At 42.2% G+C, this 15,235-nt stretch overlaps 1 protein-coding gene and 1 long non-coding RNA gene across 2 annotated transcripts in view; one reads left to right on the plus strand and one right to left on the minus strand.

Annotated features, from left to right (window-relative positions):
- LOC125132725 (uncharacterized) overlaps nucleotides 1-15,235 on the plus strand; it is a 36,250-nt gene that overhangs the window by 8,906 nt on the left and 12,109 nt on the right. The window contains exon 3 of the long non-coding RNA XR_007136304.1: nucleotides 2,095-2,831. This is a non-coding gene — a long non-coding RNA (uncharacterized LOC125132725). The remainder of the gene's footprint in view (nucleotides 1-2,094; nucleotides 2,832-15,235) is intronic.
- On the minus strand, nucleotides 11,726-12,193 carry LOC125132714 (40S ribosomal protein S24-like). The gene has a single exon (XM_047790360.1). The coding sequence runs from the start codon at nucleotides 12,170-12,172 to the stop codon at nucleotides 11,768-11,770; it is 405 nt and encodes a 134-aa protein (XP_047646316.1). The 5' UTR covers nucleotides 12,173-12,193; the 3' UTR covers nucleotides 11,726-11,767.

Consider the following 15,235-nt stretch of genomic DNA (forward strand, 5'->3'; position numbering starts at 1 on the left):
GGGATTTAATCTGAAGCAACGCTGATACCTACGTTGCAGCAGGCGCAGGCCAGACCCTTTAACCCATTCAGCTGTCTAGGGATCAACCCGGCACCTCTGCAGCATCCCGAGCCCCTGTAGTTGGATTCTTAACCTCCTGGGCCACGGTGGGAACCCTGGTCAGCCCTTTTTCACTTGGGTAGTCTGGAAGCACTGTTGACTCAGCATGTGGCATCAGGAGTTGAAAGCTATCATTCCTCAAATGGTCTCCCCACTTCATAATACAGCAGGAGTTGTTTCAGAGTTTAAATATATTTCAAGCTCAATGGCAAACTTTCAATATACCCAGTTTCCTCTTTTCTTTCTTTCTTTCTTTTTTTTTTTGTCTTTAGTCTTTTTAGGGCCGCACCCGCTAATGTGGCTGCTCTTTGATTCCATCTGGCCCCTCAGAGGCTGCATGGACCTGTCTCAAGCCCTGTCTGCTTGTCCCGATTCCTCAGACACTCCTTCTGTTCTGCTGTTGCTGCGCCCTTGAGGCTCGTGGGCTATGAGCCTGGTGGATCGGATCTTCTTTGCATGTTACTTAGGGAATGTGTGAGGCCCTGGACGGAACATGATTTTAATGCCCTGTCCCTTTGGGGGTGACTGTGTGATGCTTTTGCTTTGGCGTTTGTGGTGAAAGGCACGTATGCGTCCGTGTGAAGGTCACTGTCTGACCCACGTGCTTTGAGCTGCTTTCCCTCCTGTACAGCGCTACCCAGTGGGGCTCGTATACGCCTCCTCATTTTGTATTCCCCTAAGTGGGCATGGTTTTGCCTCTGCAACTTGCTGTTGAAACACACGGTCAAGGGTCCACAGTTTTATCTGGTTTCTTGATCTGATAATCCATCCTTAGTTAATAAAGAGCCTTTTGTTTTGTTTTGTTTTAGGGCTGCTCCCACAGCATATGGAGGTTCCCAGGCTAGGGGTCCAGTCGGAGTTGCAGCTGCCAGCCTACGCCAGAGCCACAGCAACTTGGGATCCGAGCCATGTCTGTGATCGACACCACAGCTCACGGCAACACCAGATCCTTAACCCATTGAGCAAGGCCAGGGATTGAACCTGCATCCTCATGGATGCTACTCAGATTTGTTTCCACTGTACCACAATGGGAATTCCTCATAACATCTTAATACGTGAGCTTAGAAAGTTGAATGATATATTAGATGATGAAACATCATTTGTTTAATTTAATAGGAAGCATTCCCCCAGTGTGTGGTCTTAACACACTCTTGGAACGTCATTTGACCAAGTACATCAGAGTTTATTTCTGACATCTTTGTTGTCCTCTTCCAGTATATCTTTTTTCCCAGGACCACACTGCTTTGATTAGTTTAGCTTTGTAATAATTTTCACATAATTGTGAATTCCCCAACTTTGTTGTTTTCAACAACTTTGTTTCTCCTATAGAGTGTCTTTTGAAATTATATAGGAATCTATGGATGCATTTATCTATTTATTCGAGAAATGCTATTGGGATTTTACCAGGGATTCCACTGACTCTGTGAATCTTTTTGGGTAGTGTTGACATCTTGAGAATACTGACATTTAGGAGTTCTCGCTGTGGCACAGTGGGTTAATGCAGTTGGATCCTATGCTCTGTCATTGCAGCTGTGATGGATTCAGTCCTTGGCCAGTAAATTTCCACGTGCTGTGGTTGTGGCCATAAAAAAAAGAAAAAAGAAAAAAAAAAGAATGTACTGATTCCAGTCCATGAATTTGGGATATGCATGCATTAATTTACATCATTTCTAATATTTTTTCCTCTGAGTTTTTAGTTTACAGTTTTTTCTGTAAGCTTATTCCAAGTGGTTTATTTAATCATTTAATCATTGTATTGTAAGTGGAATTGTTTTCTAAATTTCCATCTTGATTATTTAGTTTTTGTGTTTAGAAGGAATTGATTTTTGCCTTTTCATATCTTTTAATTTTTCTGTGTTTGTTATTTCCAGCAATGTTTTTGGCAGAACCTTCAGGTTTTTCTGCATATTTGATCATGTCATTTTTCAACAGAGATAATTTTGTTTCTTTTGTCTTTTCTTTCCTTTGAAAAAAATTTTTTTTTTTTTTACAAAGGAGCGCCTATAAATCATAATGAAAATCTCACTGATAAGAGATTGACATGGTAGAAATTTTCCAGGAAGGAAGACTACTGAAAACATGCTTGCATTAAGCTTTCAGGATATACCACCTACTTTTAAAAGTGAAGAGAAAATAGAAGAATGTAACCAAAGTGACAAGAGTATCAGCAGTAGTAGAGCCTCATTTTCACCAGTTCAAGGAATTTCTTCACGTGTCCAAAGCAACATTTCTTATGCATTTGAAAATGATTTTATGCATCCTTCAGTCGTGACACAAGACCAGGAACCACACAGGAAAAGACCTTATAAACATAATGCATGTGGGAAAACCTTTGATTACCACTCACTTCTCTCATAGTATGAGATAATCCATACAGGAATAAAACCATATAAGTGTGATATACATGGGAAAGTCTGTGATGAAAATTCATACATTGCACTGGGTCAGAATTCATACTGGAGAGAAATCTTACAAGTGTAAAGAGTGTGGGAAAGCCTTTCGTTACTGTTCATGCCTCTCAATATGTCAGACAAGCCAGATGGAAACAAAACCATATAAATGTGAAGTATGTGGGAGAAACTTTGGTCAAAATTCATCACTTGAAATTCATCAGAGAATTCATACTGGAGAGAAAACTTGCAAATGTAATGTCTGTAGGAAGTTCTTTAATCACAAATCAACCCTTGCAGGTCATCAGAGAGTTCATACTGCAGAGAGACCTTACAAATGCGGTGAGTATGGGCAAACTTTATCATTCCTCCGACTTCATACAACATAAAAAAATCCTAGAGACTCTTATACTGAATGAAGTAAGTCAGAAAGAGAAAGACAAATGCCATATGGTATCACTTTTATCTGGAATCTCATAGACGCACAAAGGAACCTTTCCACAGAAAAGAAAATCATGGACTTGGAGACTAGACCTGTGGTTGCCAAGGGGGAGGGGGAGGGAGTGGGATGGACTGGAAGCTTGGGGTTAATAGATGCAGACTATTGCCTTTGGAATGGATAAGCAAGGAGATCCTTCTGTGTAGCACTGGGAACTATGTCTAGTCACTTTTTTTTTTTGTCTTTTTGCCATTTCTTGGGCCGCTCCCTCGGCATATGGAGGTTCCCAGGCTAGGAGTCTCATTGGAGCTGTAGCTGCCAGTCTATGCCAGAGCCACAGCAACACGGGATCCGAGCCACGTCTGCAACCTACACCACAGCTCACGGCAATGCCGGATCCTTAACCCACTGAGCAAGGGCAGGGATTGAACCTGCAACCTTATGGTTCCTAGTTGGATTCGTTAACCACTGTGCCACGACGGGAACTCCTGTCTAGTCACTTACGATGGAGCATGATAATGTGAGAAAAAAGAATGTATACATGTATGTGTAACTGGGTCACCATGCTGTAGAGTAGAAAATTGACAGAACACTGTAAACCAGATATAATGGAAAAAAATAAAAATCATTATATATTAAAAAAAATCCACACAGGAGCAAAGCCTCATATATGTGATATATCTGGGAAGGACCTTGGTTGAAGTTCATATCTTTGAAAACATCAGAGAATTCATACTGAAGAGAAAGCTTATACATGTAAAGAGTGTGGGAAAACCTTTCATTATCTCACACTCCTGTCAATACAGCAGATAACCTATATAGGAGTGAAACCTTATAAATGTGAAGTTTGTGGGAGAAACATTGGTTATAATTCATCTCTTAAAGTTCATTGGAGAATTCATACTGGAGAGAAAATGTACAAATGTAACAAATGTGGCAAGACTTTTAGTTTTTAAAAAATCCCTTGCAAATCATCAGAGGGTTCATACTGGAGAGAGACCTTACAAATGTAATGGTGTGGGAAAACCTTTTCTCGTTCCTCCCACCTCCCATGACATAAACTAATCCATACAGAAGCAAAGCCATATAAATGTGATGTATGTGGGAAAGCCTTTGGGAGAAGCTCACAGCTTTCAAATCATTGGAGAATTCATACTGGAGAGAAACGTTATACATGTAATGAATGTGGCAAGGCTTTTAGTCATTAAAAAAAAACGCTTGCAAATCATCAGAGAGTTTATACTGGAGAGAGACCTTACAAATGTAATGAGTGTGGGAAAACCTTTTCTTATTCCTCCCACCTCCCATGACATGAACTAATCCATACAGGAGCAAAGCCATATAAATGTGATGTATGTGGGAAAGCCTTTGGGGGAAGTCCACAGCTTTCAGATCATCAGAGAATTCATACTGGAGAGAAACCTTACAAGTGTCATGAATGTGGAAAAACCTTTAGTGTGGGTTCCTCTCTCAAGAGTCATCAGACAACCCATACAAAAGAGTGTGATGTATGTGTCAAGGTCCTTAGTGGAACGTTCTACCTTACTGTTCATAAGAAAATTCATACTGGGGAGTTCTCATCGTGACGCAGTGGTTAATGAATCCGACTAGGAACCATGAGGTTGCGGGTTCGGTCCCTGCCTTTGCTCAGTGGGTTAACGATCTGGCGTTGCCGTGAGCTGTGGTGTAGGTTGCAGATGTGGCTTGGATCCTGTGGTGCTGTGGCTCTGGCGTAGGCTGGCAGCTACAGCTCCGATGAGACCCCTAGCCTGGAAACCTCCATATGCCGTGGGAGCGGCCCAAGAAATGGCAAAGAGACAAAAAAAAGAAAGAAAATTCATACTGGAGAGAAACATCATAGGAGTCCTGTTTTAAGTAACAAAATTTAAAACTTAATCACTTTTGCCATAACCCTTGATGAATCCTGTTTCTTCCACCAAGACAGTTTTAAGCCCTTCTTCATTACTTTATAAGCGAAGGTAATAATGCACCATTAGAGTGTCAAGGTTGAGAATCTATAACAATGTCTTCCCAATGTGGAATCAGACAACATACAATTGGGGGACTAGATACTCATAATTTGTGCTTGAGTTATTCTCTCTACACTCTAGTCCGGATTATTTAAGTGAGAATAATGCAAATAGAGAGGTGCCCCAAGGAGCTGTACAAAATGGAAAGTTGTCTTAGGCAGAAACTTGGTGGGATAAGAAAGTTATTAGTAAAGGAAAAGGTTCTTGGAGTTCCTGTCATGGCTCAGAGGTTAACAAATCTGACTGGCATCCATGAGGACGCAGGTTCGATCCCTGGCCTTGCTCAGTGGTTAAGGATCTAGTGTTGCCGTGAGCTGTGGTGTAGGTTGCAGACATGGCTCAGATCTTGAGTGGCTTGGCTGATGCATAGGCTAGCTGCTACAGCTCTGATTTGACCCCTAGCCTGGCAACCTCCATATACCATGGGTGCGGCCCTAAAAAGCAAAAAAAAAAAAAAAAAAAAAAAGAAAAGAAAAGAAAAGAAAGAAAGAAAGAAAAGTTTTTCAGGCAAGTTTACTTTGGGGATGGTGGAGGGCAAAAGTCTTATCCTATGGATTACCTCACTAATGTTCAGCAAATTCCCGACAATCTGCTCCCCATTCATGAATATGAGGCACATGTATGTATTTCTTCATGTTCTTTTATGTGTTCAAATAAATCACATGGCATGCACTTGATTTATATGACAAAAAAATAGAAATATAGTGAACACACAAAATATTAGAAGATTTAAAATCATCCAACTTCTATTTTATCCTTGATGCACTCAATACAACAATTTGAAAATAATCAGAGTTCTCGTGGAAGCTCAGTGGAAACAAACCCAACTAGTATCCATGAGGATACTGGTTGAATACCTGGCCTCAATCAGTGGGTTAAGGATCTGGTGATGCTGTGAGCTGCAGTGTAGGTTGCAGATATGGCTTGGATCTCCAGCTGAAGTGGCTGTGGCATAGGCTGGCAGCTGCAGCTCCAATTCAGCCCCTAACATGGGAACTTCCATATGCCACATGTATAGCCAAGAAAGAAAAAAAGGAAGGGAGGAAGAGAGAGAGAGAAAGAAGAAGAAAGAAGGAAAACCAATATTCTTGAATTTTCTCTTAAAAAGTATTGATTTTGGAGTTCCCGTCGTGGCACAGTGGTTAACAAGTCCAACTGGGAACCATGAGGTTGCAGGTTCGGTCCCTGCCCTTGCTCAGTGGGTTAACGATCCGGCGTTGCTATGAGCTGTGGTGTAGGTTGCAGACTCGGCTTGGATCCCGCATTGCTGTGGCTGTGGTGTAGACCGGCAGCTACAGCTCCGATTCGACCCCTAGCCTGGGAACCTCCATATGCCTCAGGAGTGGCCCAAAGAAATAGCAAAAAGACAAAAAAAAAAAAAAGTATTGATTTGCATTGGTGCCATTTATGTTTTATAGGTAAACTACATCACCCTAACACATTTTTTTTTCCTTTTTTGGCTGCCCTGCAGCATGTAGAGTTCCCCAGGCCTCAGCTGAAGTTGCAACCTACACTGCAGCTATGGCAACATACTGCAGCTCTGCCAATGCAGGATCCTTAACCCACTGCCAGGCAGGGCATCAAATCACGTCCCACTCAGTCCCGCAGACCCCGACGATCCCCTTGCCCCACAGTGGGACTGCCCACATAGCACTTTTCTGTTATTGCTAATTTACAGTTGCTACTACTTCCTGGAATAGGATGGAACCCCACCCTCATGTTAGTTCAGTCATGTAGACTGATTGTAATATTATAAGAATGTTTGTTAAATACTTTAGCTTTCTAGGGGGATGGGAGAATTCCAAGGTTTTCAAAGAATAATTTGAGGAAAAAAAATGTTTACTGGCTGGTGCGCTCAGGTGATGACTGGGTGGGATTTAGCCAAGGGTCCCCACTTTTGGTTTGAACTACTGTTTGAAATCAACGGAGGAAGGTCTCCGACTTTGTCACCTAGACCATATAGGCCAAAGAGGAAAAAGTTTTGACACATATATTGCATTTTTTTCTTTTTCTGATATATATATTCTATATATTCTTTTTCCTATTCTTTTTTTTTTTTTTTTTAGGGCTGCACCAATGGCATATGGAGGTTCCCAGGCCAGCTGTACTATAGCCACCAGCCTACGCCAAAGCCACAGCAGCACAGGATCCAAGCCACGTCTGTGACCTACACAGCTCACAGCAACGCTGGATCCTTAACCCATGGAGTGAGGCCAGGGATCGAACCTGCAGCCTCATGGTTCCTAGTCAGATTCGTTTCCCCTGAGCTACGATGAGAACTCCTATTCTATATATTCTTTTCCATTGTGGTTTCTCACAACACTGAGTACAGTTCCCGGTGTTAGACAGTAGGACCTAGCTGGTCATCCATCCTACAAACATCTGCTATTTCCAAACTCGTAGTCCCTCCACCACCCTCCCCCTTGGCAACCATGTCTTCCCTATGTCTGTAAGTCTGAATAAGTTCATTATTGTCATGTTAGTTTCCACATATAAGTGGTATCATAAAGTATTTGTCTTTTTTTATTTTTAGGGCCACACCTGCAGCATATGGAAGTTCCCAGGCTAGCGGGTGAATCAGGGCTGCAGCTGCCGGCCTACACCACAGCCACAGCAACTTGGGATCCAAGCCGCATCTGCAACCTACACCACAGCTCCCAGCAACACCAGATCCCCCACCCACTGAGCCAGACTAGGCGTGGAACCTCCATCCTCACGGATAATCGTTGGATTCTTTTCGGCTGTACCATAATTGGAACTCTGGATTTGTCTTTTTCTCTCTGACAGCCCTTACTGTGGTCATCTCTAGGTCCATCCATGTTGCTGTAAATAGCATTATTTCACTCTTTTTAGTGATTGGGTAATCCAACGTGTGCGCACACTTGCACTAATTTGTTTTTGTTTTTGTTTTTGTTTTTTGGCCACACCATGGCATATGGAAGTTCCCAGGCCAGGGAATCAAATCTGAGTGGCAGCTGCAGCAAAGCTATATCCTTCACTCATTGTGCCACAGTGGGAATGCCCTAACACATTGGTTAACACAGGTTTTTTCATTGCATCTTTTCTCTTCCTTTCTCATTTCCCATGTTTTACAACAAGGGATATTTAAGTTTTATCATGTGATAATACACGTAAGGCAATGACACATACAAAGTTAGTTCACTATTAACATGAATAGTGTTATTTTTCCACCTTAGTTCAGTGAAGGAAGTAGAATAACATGAAACCTTTTTTTGTGGGAGTTGGTTATGGTCAGGTGCTTGATATGCAAATGTGTTGAGCTGAACAAGCAAGCAGGGAAGCGAATGAAATACAAGAGTGAATAGATAGAAGTCTCTTAAGATTTTTAGTGTGTGACAAGGAGTTAAGCTCCATTGGCAGATGCCACAAAGCCATTGTGCCCTTTCCGCACAAAAGTACTCACATAATGAGCTAGAGGATCTTGCAGGCAGAATAAGATTTGTGCTAATTTTATTTTTATTTTTATGGCCGTGCTTATGGCATATTGACGTTCCCAGGCTAGGTAGGGGTCGAATTAGAGCTGTACCTGTCAGCCTATGCCACAGCCACAGCAACGGGGGATCCAAGCCTTATTGCCATATACACCACAGCTCATGGCAATGCCAGATCCTTAACCCACTGGGGGAGGCCGGGGATTGAAGCACATCCTTGTGGATACTAGTCAGGTTTATAATCCATTGAGCCACCGCAGGAACTTCCAGGTTTGTGCTAATTTTAGCATGAAAACTGAAATCACTACCCTCCACTTAGAATTAGTTCCCAACCCACACTATTTTTCTTTGATAAAATGATCTCGATTTTGATTTATATTTAGTATCATACACAGATTAAGAGTCACTGTTATTCATGCTTTGTGCATATTAAATTACTAAATTTTCCTCTGAAAATATTGTTGTTTATTCCCATTTCACAAACGAAGGAACTTGGGACAAAGACAGGTTTAAAGACTCTTTCAGTCCCACCTCAGCAAGCGGGTAAATCAGAAAGTGAATCCCAGGAAGTTCCCGTCGTGGCTCAGTGGTTAATGAATCCGACTAGGAACCATGAGGTTTTGGGTTTGATCCCTGGCCTTGCTCAGTGGGTTAAGCATCCAGCGTTGCCGTGAGCTGTGCTGTCAGTTGCAGACATGGCTCAGATCCTGCATTGCTGTGGCTCTGGTGTAGGCCGGTAGCCTAAGCTCCAATTAGTCTCCTAGCCTGGGAACATCCATATGCCGAGGGTGCGGCCCTAGAAAAGACAAAAAAAAAAAAAAGAAAGAAATTGAATCCACATCGGCCTCCAAGACAAACCTCTTCAGCACGTCTTTACACTAACAAGACAAATTACTTATATCCTTCAACTTAACATCTCTACTTAAATTTATATGTATCACTTCTCATTTTTTTAACCAGTAAAAACCTGGAAGCAACCTAAATGTCCAATGACAGAGGAGTGGATAAAGAACATGTGATACATATACATAGTGGAATATTATGCAGCCATAAAAATGAATGAAATAATGGCATTTGCAGCAACATGGATAGACCTAGAAATTATGCTAAGTGAAGTTAGTCAGACAGTAAGACACCAATTCATATGCTCTCACTTATATGTGGATTCTAAAAAATTAGGATACAATGAGCTTCTTTGCAGAATAGATACTGACTCACAGACTGAAAAACTGATGGTTTCCAAAGGAGACTGGTTGAGGACTGGGGGGATGGGCTGGGGGTTTGGGATGGAAATGCTGTAAAATTGGGTTGTGATGGTCATTGTACAACTATAAATGTAATAATAAAATTCATTAAGTTAGGGAGTTCCCATTGTGGCTCAGTGGAACTGAATCTTGCCTAGTGTCCATGAGGATGTGGGTTCCATCCTTGGCCTCGTTCAGTGGATTAAAGATCCAGTGTTGCCATGAGCTGTGGTGTAGATCAAAGACATGGCTCGGATCCCAAGTTGCTGTGGCTGTGGCATAGGCTGGCGGCTGCAGCTCTGATTCAAGCCTGGGAACCTCCATGTGCAATGGGCGTGGCCCTAAAAACCAAATAATAGTAATAATAATAATTGAGTTAAACATTTTTTCCTTTGTCGAAATAAGTGTTGTGTTTATTCCCATTTCACAAATGAGGGAACTTGGAACAAAGTTATGTTTAAAGACTCTTTCAGGCCCACTGCAGCAAGTGGGTAAATGGTAAATCAGAAACTGAATCCACATTGTCTGGCCTCCAAGACAAACCTCTTCAGCATGTCTTTACACGAACAGGACAAATTACTTCTATCCTTCAACTCAGCATCTCTACATAAATTTATTAGTACCCCTTCTCTTTTTTAACCAACCAAAACCTTGGCTTTATTTCTTTTTATTTTCTTTTTAACAGTTATTTTATTGTATTTGGTTTCACTTCTCTTTTTTTTATCATTTTTAAAAAATTTTTTAGGTTAATTTATTTTGTGGAGTTCCTGTTGTGGCTCAGCAGGTTAAGAACCCGACATAGTGTCTGTGAGGATGTGGATTCGATCCCTGATCTCACTCAGTTGGTTAAGGATCTGGCATTGCTGCAACCTGTGTCAGGTCGCAGATGTAGCTCAGATGCAGAGTTGCCATGGCTGTGGCGTAGGCTGGCAGCTGCAGCTCAATTCAATCCCTAGCCTGGTGACATCCATATGCCGCGGGTGCAGCCTAAAAGAAAAAAATATATATTTTTTGCTATTTAGGGCCACACCTGTGGCATATGGGAGTTCCCAGGCTAGGGGTGGAATTGAGCTGCTGGCCTGCGCCAAAGCCATAAGCAACACCAGTTCCGAACTGCATCTCCACCACAGCTCCCAGCAACTCCAAATCCTTTACCCATGAGCAGGACTAGTGATTGAACCCACGTCCTCACGATACTAGTCTGGTTCATTACTGCTGATCCACAATGGGAATTCCTCATTGCACTTCTTATAATAATGTTTAATTATTCCTGATTTTCTCTTGTAGAATATAAGCTATTTGAAGGCAGGCTCTTGTCTTCATTGCCTCCTAGATCATCAGTTTCTAGTCACTCCTAACTGACAAAATGAGTGAGTTCATTTTAATGAGTGCAATCAAGGTTGCTGGAATGTTTAGGCTCGTAGATCAGTAGGTTACATGGTCGTGGAGACAGGTAATTACATGTGTGGCGCTGGATTCCTTACTTCTGTAGCACAACAACCTAATGTTCTGAACACTTGACGTATATTCTCCTGCTATATTTTGTTCACACACTCTGAATTTTTTAGGCAACATGTGGTAAACAGATCTAACTCATCGACAAAGGATTGTGTTCATGAATTTTTTTTTAAAGCAACAAGATTTGAAATTTAACCCTAAAGACCAAAAACCAAAAAAAAAAAAAAAAGGACTTCCCATCCTGGCTCAGTGGAAATGAATCCGACAAGGAACCTACAGCACAGCATAGCAACGCCAGACGGTAGCTTCGTGACCTACGCCACAGCTCCCTGCAACCATGAATCTTTACCTCACTGAATGAGGCCAGGGTTCGAACCTGCATCCTCATGGTTACTAGTTGGGTTCTTAATCCACAGAGGCACAGCAGGAACTCTTACCTCTCTGAGTTATAGTTTTGTTTGGATATATGCCAGGCGTGGGATTGCTGGATCATAGGGGTGTTTTATATTTAGTTTTTTGAGAAAATTCCATACTGTTTTTCCATAGTGGGTTTTGTTTGTTTGTTTGTTTGTTTTTTAACATGTAAAACTTCTTTGTTGATTAGGCTCCTCATGAAAATTTTGCACAGTCACCGCAGACACAGTCACTGCAGACTCTATACTCCTCCCTTTTGTCCTGCACCAGCGTCGGCCTTTGCAGTTCCCCCGACTTTCTTCATCCTGTTCTTGCGTTCTTTTCTCTGTTTCCTGGAGGTCTTGCTCTTCTCATACAAGCCGTGTCTTGCACGCCTGTGTTTGGGCTCATTTGTCTTTGCATAATCCTCCAAGGAATCATGACTCATGCCAAAGCCGGTTGTTTTGCCACCCCCAAAATGGGTTCTGAATCCAAAGACAAAGATGACATCTGGAGTCCTCTTGTATATTTTGGCTAGTTTTCCCCAAATTTCTGTCTTAGGTACCGTTGTCTTCCCAGGGTGGAGGACACGGATGACCCTTTGTGTCCCTGGAAGTAGTTGGTTGGTCCTGAACTTCCTGGTCTGGATACAGGCTGTGTCCTGCATGATGGTGGCTGGCCTTCAAGCCTCCATAGTGGTTGTACCAGGTTACATTCCCACCCACAGGGCAGAAGGGCTCCCTTTTCCCCACACCCTCTCCAGCCTTGGTTACCTGTAGACTTACTAATGATGGCCATTCTGACCAGTGTCAGGTGGTGCCTCGTTGTCATTTCGAATTGCGTTATCAGTAGCAACATTGAGCATTTTTTTCCTGTGCCTGTTGCCCATCTGTATGTCTTCTTTGGAGACATGTCTCCTTAGGTCTTCTGCCCATTTTTTGATTGGGTTGTTTGTTTTTTGTGTTGTTTAATCGTATGTGTTGTTTGTACATTGTGCAGTTTAAGCCCTTGTTGGTTGCATTGTTTGCAACTGTTTTATCCAGTTCCATAGGTTCTTTTGTTTACATTAATCTGTAATCTACAACAGCTATTCCCTTTACGTATGTATTTATTTATTTATTTATTTATTTATGTAGTCTGTTTAGGTCCACACCCACGGCATATGGAAATTGCCTAGCCAGGGGTCGAATCGGAGCTGTAGCCACTGGCCTACACCACACAACTCACAGCAATGCTGGATCCTTAACCCACTGAGCGGGGCCAGGGATCGAACGTTCATTCTCATGGATGCTAGTCAGATTTGTTTCTGCTGAGCCATCATGGGAACTCCAAGGAGGATATTTTAGATCATAGTTTTAGATCTATACTCTGGCACCCCCATGCTCTGAAATCTATACCATAGGGCATCTTACAATGACTGTCAGTTTTTCCTTGTCCTGTGGCTATTAGTCAATCCCACATAGTGAAGTCGGTCCTTTGATCTGAGATGCTGTCTTCTAGAGCATAGTCCTGATTTTGCCCCCAGTAATACATAACTTGCAACTGCTGCATTGTGCATTTTCTCAGTGGACATTCTTTTTAAACGCAGTGAATTTTATTATCTTTATAGTTGTACAATCATCACCACAACCTAATTTCAAAACATTACCATCACAAATCCCCAGCATATTCCCCCCCACCCAACCTGTCTCCTTTGGTAAACAAAAGTTTTTCAAAGTCTGTGAGTCCATATCTGTTCTGCAAAGAAGTTCATTGTATCCTTTTTTAAGATTCCACATACAAGTGATAGCACATCATGTTTGTGTCTCACTGTCTAAATTCCCTTAGCATGGTAATTTCTAGGTCTATCCATGTTGCTACAAGTGCCATTATTTCATTCCTTTTTATGACTGAGTAATGTTCCATTGTGTATATGTACCACATCTTCAATCACTCCTCTGTTGATGGACATTTAGGTTGCTTCTGTGTCTTGGCTATTGTATATTGTGCTACTATGTATTTTTTTGTGTGTCTTTTGAGGGCTGCACCTGAAGCATATAGTTTCCCAGGCCAGGGATTGAATCAGAGCCATAGCTGCTTGCCTACACCACAGCCAAGGCAATGTAGGATCACTAACCCACTGAGCAAGGCCAGGGATCGAAACTGCATTCTCATGGATGCTAGTCAGATTCATTTCCACTGAGCCACGATGAGAACTCCTGTGCTGCTATGAACATTGGGTTACATGTATCTTTTCAAGTCATGGTTTTCTCTAGATAAATGCCCAGATGTCGGATTGCTAAATTCAGTGGTAATTCTATTTTTAGTTTTTTGAGAAATCTCCATACTGGTTTGCATAGTGGCAGCACCAGTTTACATTCCCACCAGCAGCGGGACAGCGTTCCCTTTTCTCCGCACCCTCTCCAGTGGTTATTGTTTGTAGACTTTTTGATGATAGACATTCTGGCCAGTTTAAGTGGTACCTCAGAGCAGTTTTGATTTGCATTTTTGTAATAATAAGTGATGTTGAATATCTTTTCATGTGTTTTTTGGCCATCTGAATCATCTGTTTAGGTCTTCTGCCCATTTTTTGATGGGGTTGGGGGTTTTTTGGGTATTGAGTTGCAGGAGGTGTTTATATATTTTGCAGGTTAATTCCTTGTCATTTGCTTCATTTGCAAATAATTTCTCCCATTCTGGGAGTTGTCTTTTCATTTTTTTAAAGTTTTTTTTTTCTTTTTGTCTTTTTAGGGCCACACCCTCAGCACATGGAGGTTCCCAGGCCGGAGGTCTAATCCGAGCTGTAGCCGCCAGCCTAGCCACAGCCACAGCAACCCCAGATTTGAGCCTTGTCTGTGATCTACACCACAGCTGATGGCAACGCAGGATCCTTGACCCACTGAGCAAGGCCAGGGTTCGAACTTGAAACCTCATGGTTCCTAATCAGATTAGTTTCTGCTGCACCACGATGGGAACTCCCTCTTTTCACTTTGTTTTAGGGTTTCCTTTGCTGTGCAAAAATGTTTAAGTTTAATTAGGTCCCACTTGTTTTTTTGGGGTTTTTTTTGCCTTTTGCCATTTCTTGGGCCGCTCCCACGGTATATGGAGGCTCCCAGGCTAGGGGTCGAATCGGAGCTGTAGCCACTAGCCTACGCCAGAGCCACAGCAACGTGGGATCCGAGCCGCGTCTGCAACCTACACCACAGCTCACGGCAACGCCGGATCGTTAACCCACTGAGCAAGGGCAGGGACCGAACCCGCAACCTCATGGTTCCTAGTCGGATACGTTAACCACTGCACCACGACGGGAACTCCCCACTTGTTTATTTTTGTTTTCAATTGTCATTACTCTAGGAGGTAGATCTGAGAAGGTATTGCTGTGGCTTATGTCAGAGAGTGTTTGACCTGTGTTTTTCTCTAAGTGTCTTATAGCATCTGGTCTTATATTTAGATCTTTAATCCATTTTGAGTTTATTTTTGTGTATGCTGTTAGGAAGTATTCTAATTTCATTCTTTTACATGTAGCTGCCCATTTTTCCCAGCACTACTTATTGAAGGGGCTGTCTTTTCTCCATTGTATATTCTTGACTCCTTTGTCATAGATTAGTTGACTGTAGGTGTGTGGGTTTGATTCTGGGCTTCCTATCCTGTTCCACTGATCTATATTTCTGGTTTTTATGCCAGTACCATACTGTTTTTATGACTTTAGCTTTGTAATATAGTCTGAAGTCAGGGAGCTAGATTCCTCCAG

Source organism: Phacochoerus africanus, chromosome 8, assembly GCF_016906955.1.
Source record: "Phacochoerus africanus isolate WHEZ1 chromosome 8, ROS_Pafr_v1, whole genome shotgun sequence".
NCBI lineage: Eukaryota > Metazoa > Chordata > Mammalia > Artiodactyla > Suidae > Phacochoerus > Phacochoerus africanus.

Excerpts from the sequence above, each read along its gene's own strand:
- LOC125132714 (XM_047790360.1), bottom strand. The coding sequence starts at position 12,172 with ATGCAGGACACAGCCTGTATCCAGACCAGGAAGTTCAGGACCAACCAA.